The 11,501-nt window shown below is 37.8% G+C and overlaps 2 protein-coding genes across 2 annotated transcripts; both read right to left on the reverse strand.

Moving 5' to 3' along the window:
• ik (IK cytokine) lies at positions 1-6,701 on the reverse strand. The gene is made up of 20 exons (XM_068330985.1): positions 6,554-6,701; positions 6,004-6,070; positions 5,815-5,907; positions 5,663-5,722; positions 5,134-5,301; positions 4,907-5,021; positions 4,510-4,580; positions 3,971-4,017; positions 3,447-3,610; positions 3,162-3,270; positions 2,842-2,881; positions 2,588-2,753; positions 2,486-2,504; positions 2,285-2,369; positions 1,860-1,943; positions 1,583-1,640; positions 1,206-1,294; positions 825-933; positions 423-457; positions 1-315 (listed from the first exon to the last, which is right to left on the reverse strand). Exons 1-20 carry the CDS (start codon positions 6,561-6,563, stop codon positions 288-290), a joined length of 1,617 nt encoding a protein of 538 aa, XP_068187086.1. The 5' UTR covers positions 6,564-6,701; the 3' UTR covers positions 1-287.
• Positions 6,702-8,095: 1,394 nt separating this feature from the next.
• On the reverse strand, positions 8,096-9,597 carry ndufa2 (NADH:ubiquinone oxidoreductase subunit A2). The gene is made up of 3 exons (XM_068331799.1): positions 9,471-9,597; positions 8,851-8,957; positions 8,096-8,272 (listed from the first exon to the last, which is right to left on the reverse strand). Exons 1-3 carry the CDS (start codon positions 9,572-9,574, stop codon positions 8,181-8,183), a joined length of 303 nt encoding a protein of 100 aa, XP_068187900.1. The 5' UTR covers positions 9,575-9,597; the 3' UTR covers positions 8,096-8,180.
• Between the last annotated feature and the right edge of the window lie 1,904 nt (positions 9,598-11,501).

Consider the following 11,501-nt stretch of genomic DNA (forward strand, 5'->3'; position numbering starts at 1 on the left):
CTTATTTTGATGTTTATTAATGACTCACGTTTCACATCTCTAAGAAAACAACACCGCTAATTACTCAATAACATTAAATATTACATGATAATCAACGACACCAGCTATCGGGTAACTAACAGTCAAATAGAGTCAAATTAAATCATCTGTTTACACTTTTCAATAAAAATTGAAATCCAAATATAAGCGATCAATAATAATCTAGTCACAGATCAATACATGGAAATTACTTGTTTGTGTGAACAACCAGAATCAACTGTTGTTGGTCCTGATGGACGGCAGCATTCCTAGTATTTGGGTCTCTTCATGTCCACCCTGAAAGAAACACACGTTTACTGACTGTTTCCTGAATGGCTGATCTCCATTTAAGACGGTTTGCTCTCTTTTGATTGGTTGAGCAACAGTAAACAGGAAACACTTACCCGTCAGCCTCCATCTTCTTCCTCTTCTCAATGATCTGAAACACAGAGAAAGTGAATCCTCAACACAAACGAGACTGACTGTTTGGCGTGATTTCTGTGTACAATCTGCTGATTGACTGTTTATGACTTGACGTCTGTTTTCTGTTTAGTTTCTGTTGACGTAGTTTTGGTTTATAACATTAATTTACTCACTATTTACTTTCTGTTGTAAATTTCCTCACGACTGATAACTAACAGTTTAGACTAATTACTGCCTGTATACTATTTGTTCACAGATCCGCTACCTACAATTTACCAAATGTTTTCAGTTTAATGTCTTTTACTATCCATTTACAGGCTGAATAATGGGAATTTACTGCTTGTTTCTGCCACCAGAGGTTTCAACATGCTCAAGAGTCTCACCGCGCTGATCTTCTTCCACTGTCGGTCCAGCTCCGCCTTCTCATTGGTCTCTTTGAAGCGTCTAGTCTTCCTGCCTTCAGACATCTTGATGCCGTACTGGAAGGCAGCCCTGCAGGGACAAACTTCATCATCAACAAGCTCACAGCATCCAACAGCATAATGCAAATCTTCTCTGGTCTCCTGAGAGACTACAGAACAAATAAAAACGATGGGCAGGCTGAGCATAATTTTTTTGAAGACATTATGGCTGAGTCTGACTCGACTGTTATGTGATTGCATCCTTCTTCTTGCCATGATACAACTGAGGATCCAGTCTGACTCTACTTCAACTAGAAGTCTTTAAATCCTGACAGTCAGAGCTGAGGTATTAAAAACACTTACTTGGGTAGAGCCTCCTTGTTGTTCATGTAGTCTGAATATTCCTCCTGAGTGTCGAAGTCCCAACGACCCAAAGGCCCCTTTTTATTCCCCTGAAACAGAACAACCAACACCGGTTCTCAATGGGCTCCATCACAGTTTGATTTTTATAATGGACTGAGCAGCAGCAGAACAGCGCCCCCTACTGCAGCTTCTCACACATCAACTAAAATCTGTTCAAGCTGCAGGACATCAATGTTCTTAATTATATCAGGAATGAATAATTCTCTTCTTTTACTTCAATCACTGTGGTGTTCATGAGTTAATTTGTGCAGCTGCATAGACGAAGCAGCACCTCAGGTCTCAGTTTGGTAGCAATGTATGATGGGACTCGTAGTTACCTGGTCCATCTTACTGTAGTCCGCCTCCTCATCACTGTCTACTGCCAGGTCGTCCATCCTGCACACACACACACACACACACACATGCATACACTTTATATTTTGATATATTTGCTCACCAATTTACAGTTTAAAAGTTTAAAGATGAATACACATTAATGGCTTCATAACTCAACACTGCCCCTAGTGGTCATTTATGTTTCATTCATTCTTGACATAATTTAGGTACGTCAGGTAGTTTTTTGTGGTTGGTGTTGAATGTAATCGTTTATCTTACGTAGCAGGGTAGCATTCTGCGTAGGAGTTTGATCCTCCAAAGAAGTCTCCCAGCTGTTCTTTACCGTCCCTCCTCTGAGAACCAGTTCAAAGTGGTTAAGGAACAATACAGCAGCAGCACTTATAAACACACTAGAGTTCTGGTGTGTATTCATACTACTGCTGTCCCATCCCAAAGCCTCTGTCTTATCTTCATAGTTCTGAGCTACTGAGGACATTTCCTGTCCTGTTCCCACAGACGTGAATTTAGTCCTAAAATAAAACTGTTGGACTCCATTTCTGAGACTGCAGGAAATTTTATCAAGTTATTTCAATTTTTTTGTTGGAAATAACAAATCTTTCCAATAAACCTGATTTACATGAGGTTAAATAATTTTTCTTCCAACTTCCATGCACTCAAGTCAACACTGCGTAACTGAAGGATATGGTTCCTGGCCCTGCCATTGGCTGCCTGCTGCTCCTGCAAACTTCTCATTGATCATCTTGATCTGCTCCCGGACTGAACCAGGACCTGTTAGACAAAGTTACTTAATGAGCATCTTGGTTTATTCATTCATTTCTCTTCTGTTGATAGGAGCTTTAATGTCAGTCCGATCAGATCTGTAAGAATGAAACGAGATGATTTACCTGTATCCACCTCCATGACCTGCAGACACATGGAGAGACGGTTAGCTTCACACAATAACACATAAATGAAAAGCTGTGTGTCTGTCGGTGTGTCGTTGTGACCTGGTGCTCATCTCCTCGTGGTTTCTCAAAGTAGCTGTGTCTCCTGCTCTTGCTGTCGTCCTCCCTCTCTCTCTCTCTCTCTCTCTCTCTGTGTCTGTCTTTTTCTTTGGGGGGTTTGGAGGATGAGCCGGTAGACACGATGTAGTCGCTCACATCGTCAAAGATACTGAATGACAACAATAGCACAGAAGGGAATACTTTAATCATTAGGTAAAACATAATGAGAAGTACCTGTTATGTCGCTGTGGACTGACCTCAGATCTGCCTCAGGAGCTCTCTTCTCATCCAATTTGCCTTAAAAAAAACAGTTATTAGCTTTGAACAACTTTCTCAACCATCTATCCATTTTCTTCCGCTTTATCCACCATATGATGGATTTTAAGGAAATGTTTCACATGGAAGAGGAAGATCCAAGATTTTTTCCATTTCCATTTTTATACTGGATGAAACTTTTCATAAGGATTACATCAAGGAAGAACCCATTCATAACATAAATGCTTCAATGTTGCATCAACAGTCATGAAGCTTGTTTCAAACATTCATCCCCATTACAGGAGCAGCATCAATAAAGTACCTTTGTCCTTCTTCTTCATCTTCTTGTGTCGGGTTCCCTGTCTGAGGTAGGACAGGATCTGAGTCAGCTTCGAGATCACAATGTCGTTGGTGGTCAGAGTCGTCTGAGCCTGGCAGACACACAGATGATATTAGCTAATAATGAATGATGACCTTGTTCACCACCAGCCTAAACATTCATTTTAACCTTGACTAACTGAAAATAAAAAGCCACAAAATCCAATCGTCTTTTCTTCATTTTGACATTCCTGTCCCCCACTGGTGATATTTAAACACATGTTTGTACCTCCATGCTGGGACAGTCAGCTTTGCTGCGGATCAGAGTTGTTGGGATGTCTGTGTCGGTAAACTCATCGTCCAGGTCGACCACGTACGCCATCCTGCCAGGCAGGAAGAGCTCGTTCCTCTCTATCTGACCAGTTCTGAACACCACACGGTAGATGTTCCGACCTGTGGGATGGTTGAGACACCAGCATGAGGTTGAGAAAGAATAAATAAACCACCTGCAAATCCTACATTTGCTGAAATAATGTTTGACCATCACATATTTTAAATTTAATATTTAGACACAAAATCTTCAAAATCTCAATTGTTTGTAAAAACAAAATGCATTTGTAGGTGTTGAATTATCTTACATTTTATCTTTTATAGCAGCAGTTGTAACACTAGTACTTTAATCCCTGCGTAAAATAAATGACATCAGTCCAGTCAGAGTCAGGAAACATCACCTTGTTTCTGGGATGGTGACGGTGACCAGTGTCAGAGCTACACAGACTCATCAGTTATGACTAAAAATGTGATAACTCTCACCAAGACGAGTCTTGAACTCAATCTTCTCCTCTGGCTCCATGTCTTTTCTGAAACACAGTTAGGTCAAAGGTCAGACTCAGAGGCAGGCGATGATGTGGAGGCATGAGTTTCAATTCGGGAGTACAACACAAATTTCATCAAATCAGTTTAGTGTGAAATTATCAACTGTAGATACTAATTATCACAAATATGAATAAAGATCTATGTTGAGTCTTTGTTCCACTGAGTCACAGAAAACCACCCTAACTCTGCTGATAATGAAACACCAGCAGAGTGGAGTATCTGTCTACACCAATGCTCTGTGAGATCACTCAGGTGTCAGACAGGTAACAGCAGGAAGCTCAACGGGCACCGAATGTGAATGACAGACAGCAGCAGAGCTGTCAGTCGACAACTGAAACATCAACATTCATCCGTTTATTAATGTAGAAACACATATTTAGATCAAATGTTAACTATTTTTAATGTCTCAGCCACAAACAGTCATCACACTAAATTACTACTTAAAGAACAACTGAACGTTTGATGTGGTTTCATACTTTGCCTCTTTCTGGACTTTCTCCATCATATCTTCTTCTTCTTTCTCCTTACTGGTGATTTCAGCTCTCACCTATAACAAACAAAAACACACACACACACACACACACACACACACACACACACACACACACACACACACACACACACACACACACACACACACACACACACACACACACACACACACACACACACACACACACACACACACACACACACACACACACACACACACAGTTCAGTAACAAGATCTGTGAAGGTCCATCGACCTCTGAGCCATTTTATGTGGCTTCTGCCAAGACCAGTTATTCACCATCAAGGTAAACCACCTTAAATATTGTCCAGTCAGAATGAAGTCATTCTTTTCTTATCAACATTTGAAAATATGTCCCTCACCTTCTGCAGCAGAGCAAAATCCAGACCTTTCACCAAGTGAGTATGCTCCATGTCACCACCCAAAAACTTAGACTCCTGGATCAGCTGACGACGTTTCTCTGCAGCAGACTTATCTCTGAATTTTTTTTTTTAAATGAAGTATTACCATTAGTAATACCCACACCTCAGTAATGGATTCTACAGATCTGTAGTGATATACTTGTACTGTCAGCATTAGCATTACTTACGCTTCAGCGGTGGGTCCTACAGCTCTGTAGTTAGCAGTGGTGCTAATCAGCTCAGTCTCTTCGTAATCTTTGTTGACTCCATCTCGTCTCTCTCTCGCTCGGTCTCTGTATTTCTCTGCCAGCTCTCTCTCTCGCTCCATCTCCTGCTGGCGTAGCTTAGCATAGTAGCTGAAACAAAACAAATCAACAGTTAGTAGCCGATTCCATGATGAGGACAAAGATCATGAAACCCTAACAAACAAAATAAAGATGAGGGTCGAGGTGGTGCTAGGTGTGACTCTGAATTGTTGGAGGTGAAAGCGGATCTGTCAAAGTGCTCCAAACTGCGCATGCTAGCTGCTAGAGATGCTAGCTACAAAATTCAAGGTGAATTTTATTAAGAAAACTTTACAGCAAAACTCAAGGCAAAAAAAAAATAAAATTCTATGGCAATGCAAAAAACTAAAAATTATAGAAAAACTATACTTCTTAGATCATCTTCAATCAGTTAAATTAAAAAACAAACAAACTATTTAATCATCAATCTCACCTCTTCTTCTTCCTCCGTCTAGCTGCTGGATCCTCATCCTCATTGTAGTCCCTTGGCATTCTGGGAAAGCAAAATAATCCAGTCACATCGTTATCATCAATATCAGAATTGTTCAGAGTTTAAATCTGGTGTTTCTATCCTCCATAACTCACTCATGGTGCCTTGACTTAGATGGCGGGGCTGAGGAGGGAGTAGCCCTTGGTGTCATCAGCAACTTCCTGAAGTCATCATTGGTCAGTTTGGACCTGGAGGGACACATAAAGTTTACACATTGACTGCATGAGGACAAACACACATACATACATACTGGTAACAAGCACATTTAATGGATTTCTACTTACTGAGCAGCAGCTCTGTGATCGTCCACCTCGTGGCCATCAGGAGCCAGAGGGTTGGAATAACTCTCAGCTGCTCAGAGGAAACATATGTTAGCAAATACTAATGGTTCAAACTAGTTAAGCAGGTAAAAGAAATAATGAATTAACAACTGCACCATCAAATTCGACGAAGAAATGGGAGCAAGCAAAACTCAAGATAGAATTATGTGATCCACAAAACCAAAAACACTACATTTAAAAGTTAATTTCTTACATGCAACAGTAGTGCGTTCATAAAAACGTGTATTTATCAAAAGCCTTCAGGGGACAAAATGCTACCCATCTAACAGTACTTTGTGTTTTCTATTGTTAAAACCAGAGACAGCAAAGTTGATTGACTCTATTGGAGATAATGTTTAATGTTTCAAAACATGGTTTAAGTGGATGACGTTATGGTAGTGTATGTCTTTATTTAGCTAACAGCCTATGTTATTATTGTGCTAACGCAAGCTATCAGTGCTAACAAATGGAGTACACTAAAATAGATAACGGATTTCCAGAGCTCATTACTCACTTTCTGGCATCTCGGCGGTGTTTTGAGCTTTTCTTCACCCCGAGGAGGAACTTGCTCACGTTGGGATATAAAAAGTGAACCTCAGTGTTTATATTTTCATATATCTGCGGTGCTAATCGATTAGGTGCCTCTGCAAGCCTACCCTGCGGGTTTATTGATACATCACTTCCGGTTCAACCGGAAGCTCACAGCGCCATCTACAGAACGCAGTGACAGCGTAATCTACTTCCACCAAGAGATATTCGTTCTTTAAAATGTAAATTAAGTTAAAGAACATTTCCAATTAAATACATATTAATATTTATAAACAGAATAATTGTAGTGTTTTACTTATCGGATATTTTTTAGCTGTATTTCAATATGTTTGTTACTTAAATTAGCATTAATAATAAAACGTGAACCTTTTTTAATCTCTTTTTATCAAAACACCTACATCTAATTTGCATACTTGTAATTCAATAAAACCAAAGAGGATACCTCAGGCTGTAAGGAAACGTTCATCTAAATCCAAAACGTTCTTGATATAAAGCAGAAGTTTTTTCAATTATAGGTTGGCTCCTTGCCTTTATTTTCATTCAGAAATTGCGATGAAAGTTGTTTTTCTTTTTTTTCCTCTTTTTTGTTTCTTTTTTTTAAATGAGAAGCTGCTGTGGAAAATATTTAAAACATGCAGGGAATCTAGAAAGTTTTTGCGATCTGCCCATAAATCTGGTCGGCAGACACACTCCAGAAACTAACACGTCTCCTCTCATCTCACTTTGTAATTGTGAAGCTCTTTGAAAATATAACTGAGTATGGAAACTCAATATTATTATCTTACATTTTATCCCACCTGATGTCAAACGTATAACGGCGCAGCAGCGCCACACTTAGGCCAACAAATTCACTGCTGCAGGTTCTCCAGGACCAGCTGGTGCGTGCTACCCCAGGTTTTATTGTCTGATTAATTCATCAGAATTGACAAACATATATACAGTTGAAAATGTAAAGACCAGACAGACAAATGCACTATTATATAACCTAAGGTAGTACATAGACTTCATTATAAAAAATATAAATTATGAAAATGAAATCCATTAAAAAAAACCAAACCTTCTTGGAAACATTTCCGGATCAAAACTTGATATTTATAATCATTCAACATATAGTTGAGACATGCATCATACAAACCTAACTTGAAACAATCTACTCAAGTAATTTTCTTTGCAGTTTTAAGCTAATTTTTATAATTCAGTAAATCCATATTAAAGTTCCTTTATTAAACACAATATAGAAATTTCCCTTAATAAGAAATCCAAAATAAGATGGTCACTGACATTCTTATGTGTGTGTTGTATCCACAGTGTTAGTTTTTTGTTATACATGGTCTGTCTTGAAAATGATTTGGAGCATCAGAGAATTTTTGGCTGCAGTGACACATGTCTGCAAGATAATAAAGGAAACACTGAGCTGTGCTGCAATACAGGCCCCTAAACAATAATAATAATAATAATAATAATAATAATAATAATAAATTACAGTATAAATCAGCAAGAGACAGAGTGACATTACCAGCATGGAAGTTTATTCATATCAACACATTTACACAGACTGAATGAAGGAAGCAGGTGAACCGATCCTGGAGGGTTTAAGGTTTGGAGTGAACCAGAGTCTGGAGGGCGTTGGCCACCTGATCAGCTGACATGTTGTCCACTGAGAGGCTGCTCTCCTTACCAAACTCTAAAAAGGACACACACATAAGCATCATCATCTTCAGGTTTACTATTAAACTTTCTGTCACATCAGATAAACTTGGTCTTGTATGTTTGTTATTTCCTGAAAGGATCATACCGATCAAAACACCAAAGAGAGGATCAAATAAACATTTAATCAAAGCAACCAGCAGCACAAATAGTCCACTACAGATTATGTCACTTCTAAGTCACCATCACTCCATAGTTTCAGCATGCCCCACTAATGCTGCACCATATTGACAAAACAGATATCTTTTTTGCTGCAATACGTAATTTTTCTGGAATAAGTAAATAAATATATATGATATATTATGTTATGCTGCATCAATGACACGTCAGTAACAGTCCTTTGATAACTGGTAACAAATATTTAAGTACTTGATATTAGCCTACTAGTGTGGTCGAGCTTATTTACAACGAGACTCGTTTGTTCTGACCATGTTTTACCATTGTCTTGTACAAGTACAAAATAATACATCTACAAGGCAAAGAAATTCTGTTCCTAGTTGTAAATATTAGGGCTAAAACGGACCTCATTAACGATGAATCCTTGCTAAGACTTACCGTATCTGGCCCAGACTCTGGCCTGAACTCCAGAACATTCTCTGATCAGGATTGGGAAGTCTGGGTTTGACTTCTTCATATTCACATAGTGCTGTTCCACAAAGTCCCTATGAAATATGTAAGAATGACGTCATCTCTGAGGTCAAAATAAACACATAAAATTGACATCTTTGTCCCAAAGATATTTGTTCCTCTGATTCGATTCTGTTTTCTATACATGTTGTTACATCTTTGCCTATTTATTTAATAGTTAACAGTGTATCGATACAGTGGAAGTGTTTTGTTTTTAGCACGACCTTTACTACAACTATGAAACACTCACATTATTTACTGGACGTTTAATAATTGTATTATCTGTAAATGAGGGAGGTGATTGTCGCTGATACACATGACAACCCTTATACAACAAGTAAATAAATAAATAAATAAATAAAGGAAAAAGCATGCTAATAATTGGTAAAAGCAGTGAATCAATCCATTAGCTTTGCTAACACTGTTCAGGTCATCTCTATGATGCTATGCTAGCAGGTAAGCAATTGTAGCTCCTATTTATAACTATCGCTGTTTCATGATATAGATCAGCGGCTACTCCCGCCTCATGAAACCGTTCTGGAGCTCACCTTGTTCCCTTGCTGGCAGCGGAGGTCTGACAGAGGTGAATGCGGATCTCTCGCAGGTTTTTACCCAACGTAGAGCCGAGGCTCCTCACTATGGCGGCCGCCATCTTGGCTAACTGATGCGATGCCTGTGAAGGACGGACGCGGTGTTAACTCAGCCCAGAGTTTACACTGTTAGGCTCAGTTTTGACCTGAGTTTAATCTCTCAGGCGTCAATCTGACTTGCAGGCTGTGTAAAATTCACATCCATGTTTAATTCATTGAGACAGAAGTTAATGCTACTGAACAAAATATTTGAACTTATGAAATATGATGAATGGTTAGTGGTGAAACATGCTATACTCTTTTCTGCAAATACTTTAAAACACTCTCGGCTGTAGTTTCTTTATTTCATGATATTGAACTGCAGACAGTGGTAATCTCTTCAACACTGACTTAATATCAAAACACTAACAAACTACGACTATAATTGCCAGAAAATTAATTGTGAGCTATTTTTGTTTGTTGATTAATTAGTTTTATTAATTTGTTAGGTTACTTATGACCTTTCTTCTGTTTTATTTGACAAACTCTGTCACTGTGATCAAAAGAAATTGTTCTATTTTGCCCTAAACCAAAACGTGAACATTTAAAATGTTTTATTTCCACCAAAACAATATTTAATTTTGACATCCATAGCCATCTCAGCAAATAATTGGTTGAGATGCATTTTATGGCATTTTAAACTAAGCTAGCCATTAAAAAATTATATTTCTTGATGAAATAATAATTAAAGGTATTCAAGTGTCACAACCAAATAGAATGTAACATCAAATTATGGACGTAGATGTTGATAAATTGCACCTTGTAAAGGTGTATACACTCATTTTAAGAAAGCTTAAAGGTAATATTAGAAAAAAAAACCCTGCAGTTAAATGTTGTGTCCTTTTTTGATGCAGTAATTTTATTTTTCTCATCTGCGTGAGTCAGAGGAACAGATACAAATTCTTTGAAATTAGTCAGCTGTTTCCACCCGAAGTGCAGACATGAACAAACAAAGCTGCTGTGAATCATATGATCTAGATTCAGCTTGATGCAGATGAGCAGCTGGATTTTATAATGCAAGAAGAGAACTTTTAACAAAAAACAGACATAACTAAGAATTAATGTGAACAATAAAATACCACAGAGGTCACAATGATCCAACTGCTTTGAAAACTGGCTGAAAACATCAACACTTTGACACGAGAACATATTGAACAAAAGACAAACAGACAGGATGCAACAAGGACCAAACTCTAGAGACAGGTGGTTTGTGTTCGGTTAGTCTTAGTGTCAGTTAGTGTTTCGTTGTGTTGGAGGGGCACTGTTTGTTTTTTGTCTGTTGGTTTTTGTCTAAATCTTTATGAAAAGAGGATTTTACCCTTCATTTTGCAAAGTAAAACAAAACAGATAACATATTAAACAGTGAGCTTTAGAGTTGAGTTTCTCTTTATTTTTTTCCCCTTTGGATATATTTCCAGGCCAGATTTTGTTTCAAGTCTAAATGCAAAATGGATTAAAAGCCAGACTGTTAATAATATCTGAATTATGGACAAAAAAAAAGTGACTCAGTGGGATAAACAGATGTAATTTTAGTAATCTTCAAATATAATAATAATAATAATAATAATAATAATAATAATAATAATAATAATAATAATAATAATAATAATAATAATAATAATAATAATAATAATAATAATAATAATAATAATAATAATAATAATAATAATAATAATAAATCCATGGTTCTGGTATACCAGATGGGTGATGGGTAATATGTTTGTGCTGTATCAATTCAGAAACCGTTAATGCTTGAGGTGACTGTCAGTAAGCCTAACCCTAACCCTAAGCATCAGAAACATGGCTAGCATATGAAGCTCATGGTTGGGAGGACCATAGAATTCACCAAGAGCAAGATCCAAGCACAACTGAGTCATGGTCAAAAATATTCTTGAAAACTAAGTAACCTGGAATAGCAACACCATCATCAGAAATTAACCCCCACAGGCA

The sequence above is a fragment of the Antennarius striatus genome, chromosome 13, assembly GCF_040054535.1.
Source record: "Antennarius striatus isolate MH-2024 chromosome 13, ASM4005453v1, whole genome shotgun sequence".
Taxonomy (NCBI): domain Eukaryota; kingdom Metazoa; phylum Chordata; class Actinopteri; order Lophiiformes; family Antennariidae; genus Antennarius; species Antennarius striatus.

What these genes read in the sequence shown, in the direction of transcription:
- ndufa2 (XM_068331799.1), bottom strand. Translation starts at nt 9,574, where the DNA reads ATGGCGGCCGCCATAGTGAGGAGCCTCGGCTCTACGTTGGGTAAAAAC. An exon ending in GCTGCCAGCAAGGGAACAAG is followed by an intron (nt 8,958 to 9,470) that starts GTGAGCTCCAGA and finishes CATATTTCATAG; the next exon opens with GGACTTTGTGGAACAGCACT. An exon ending in CAGAGTCTGGGCCAGATACG is followed by an intron (nt 8,273 to 8,850) that starts GTAAGTCTTAGC and finishes TGTCCTTTTTAG; the next exon opens with AGTTTGGTAAGGAGAGCAGC.
- ik (XM_068330985.1), bottom strand. An exon ending in GTAGGACCCACCGCTGAAGC is followed by an intron (nt 5,022 to 5,133) that starts GTAAGTAATGCT and finishes AAAAAAATTCAG; the next exon opens with AGATAAGTCTGCTGCAGAGA. An exon ending in GCAGAATGCTACCCTGCTAC is followed by an intron (nt 1,641 to 1,859) that starts GTAAGATAAACG and finishes GTGTGTGTGCAG; the next exon opens with GATGGACGACCTGGCAGTAG.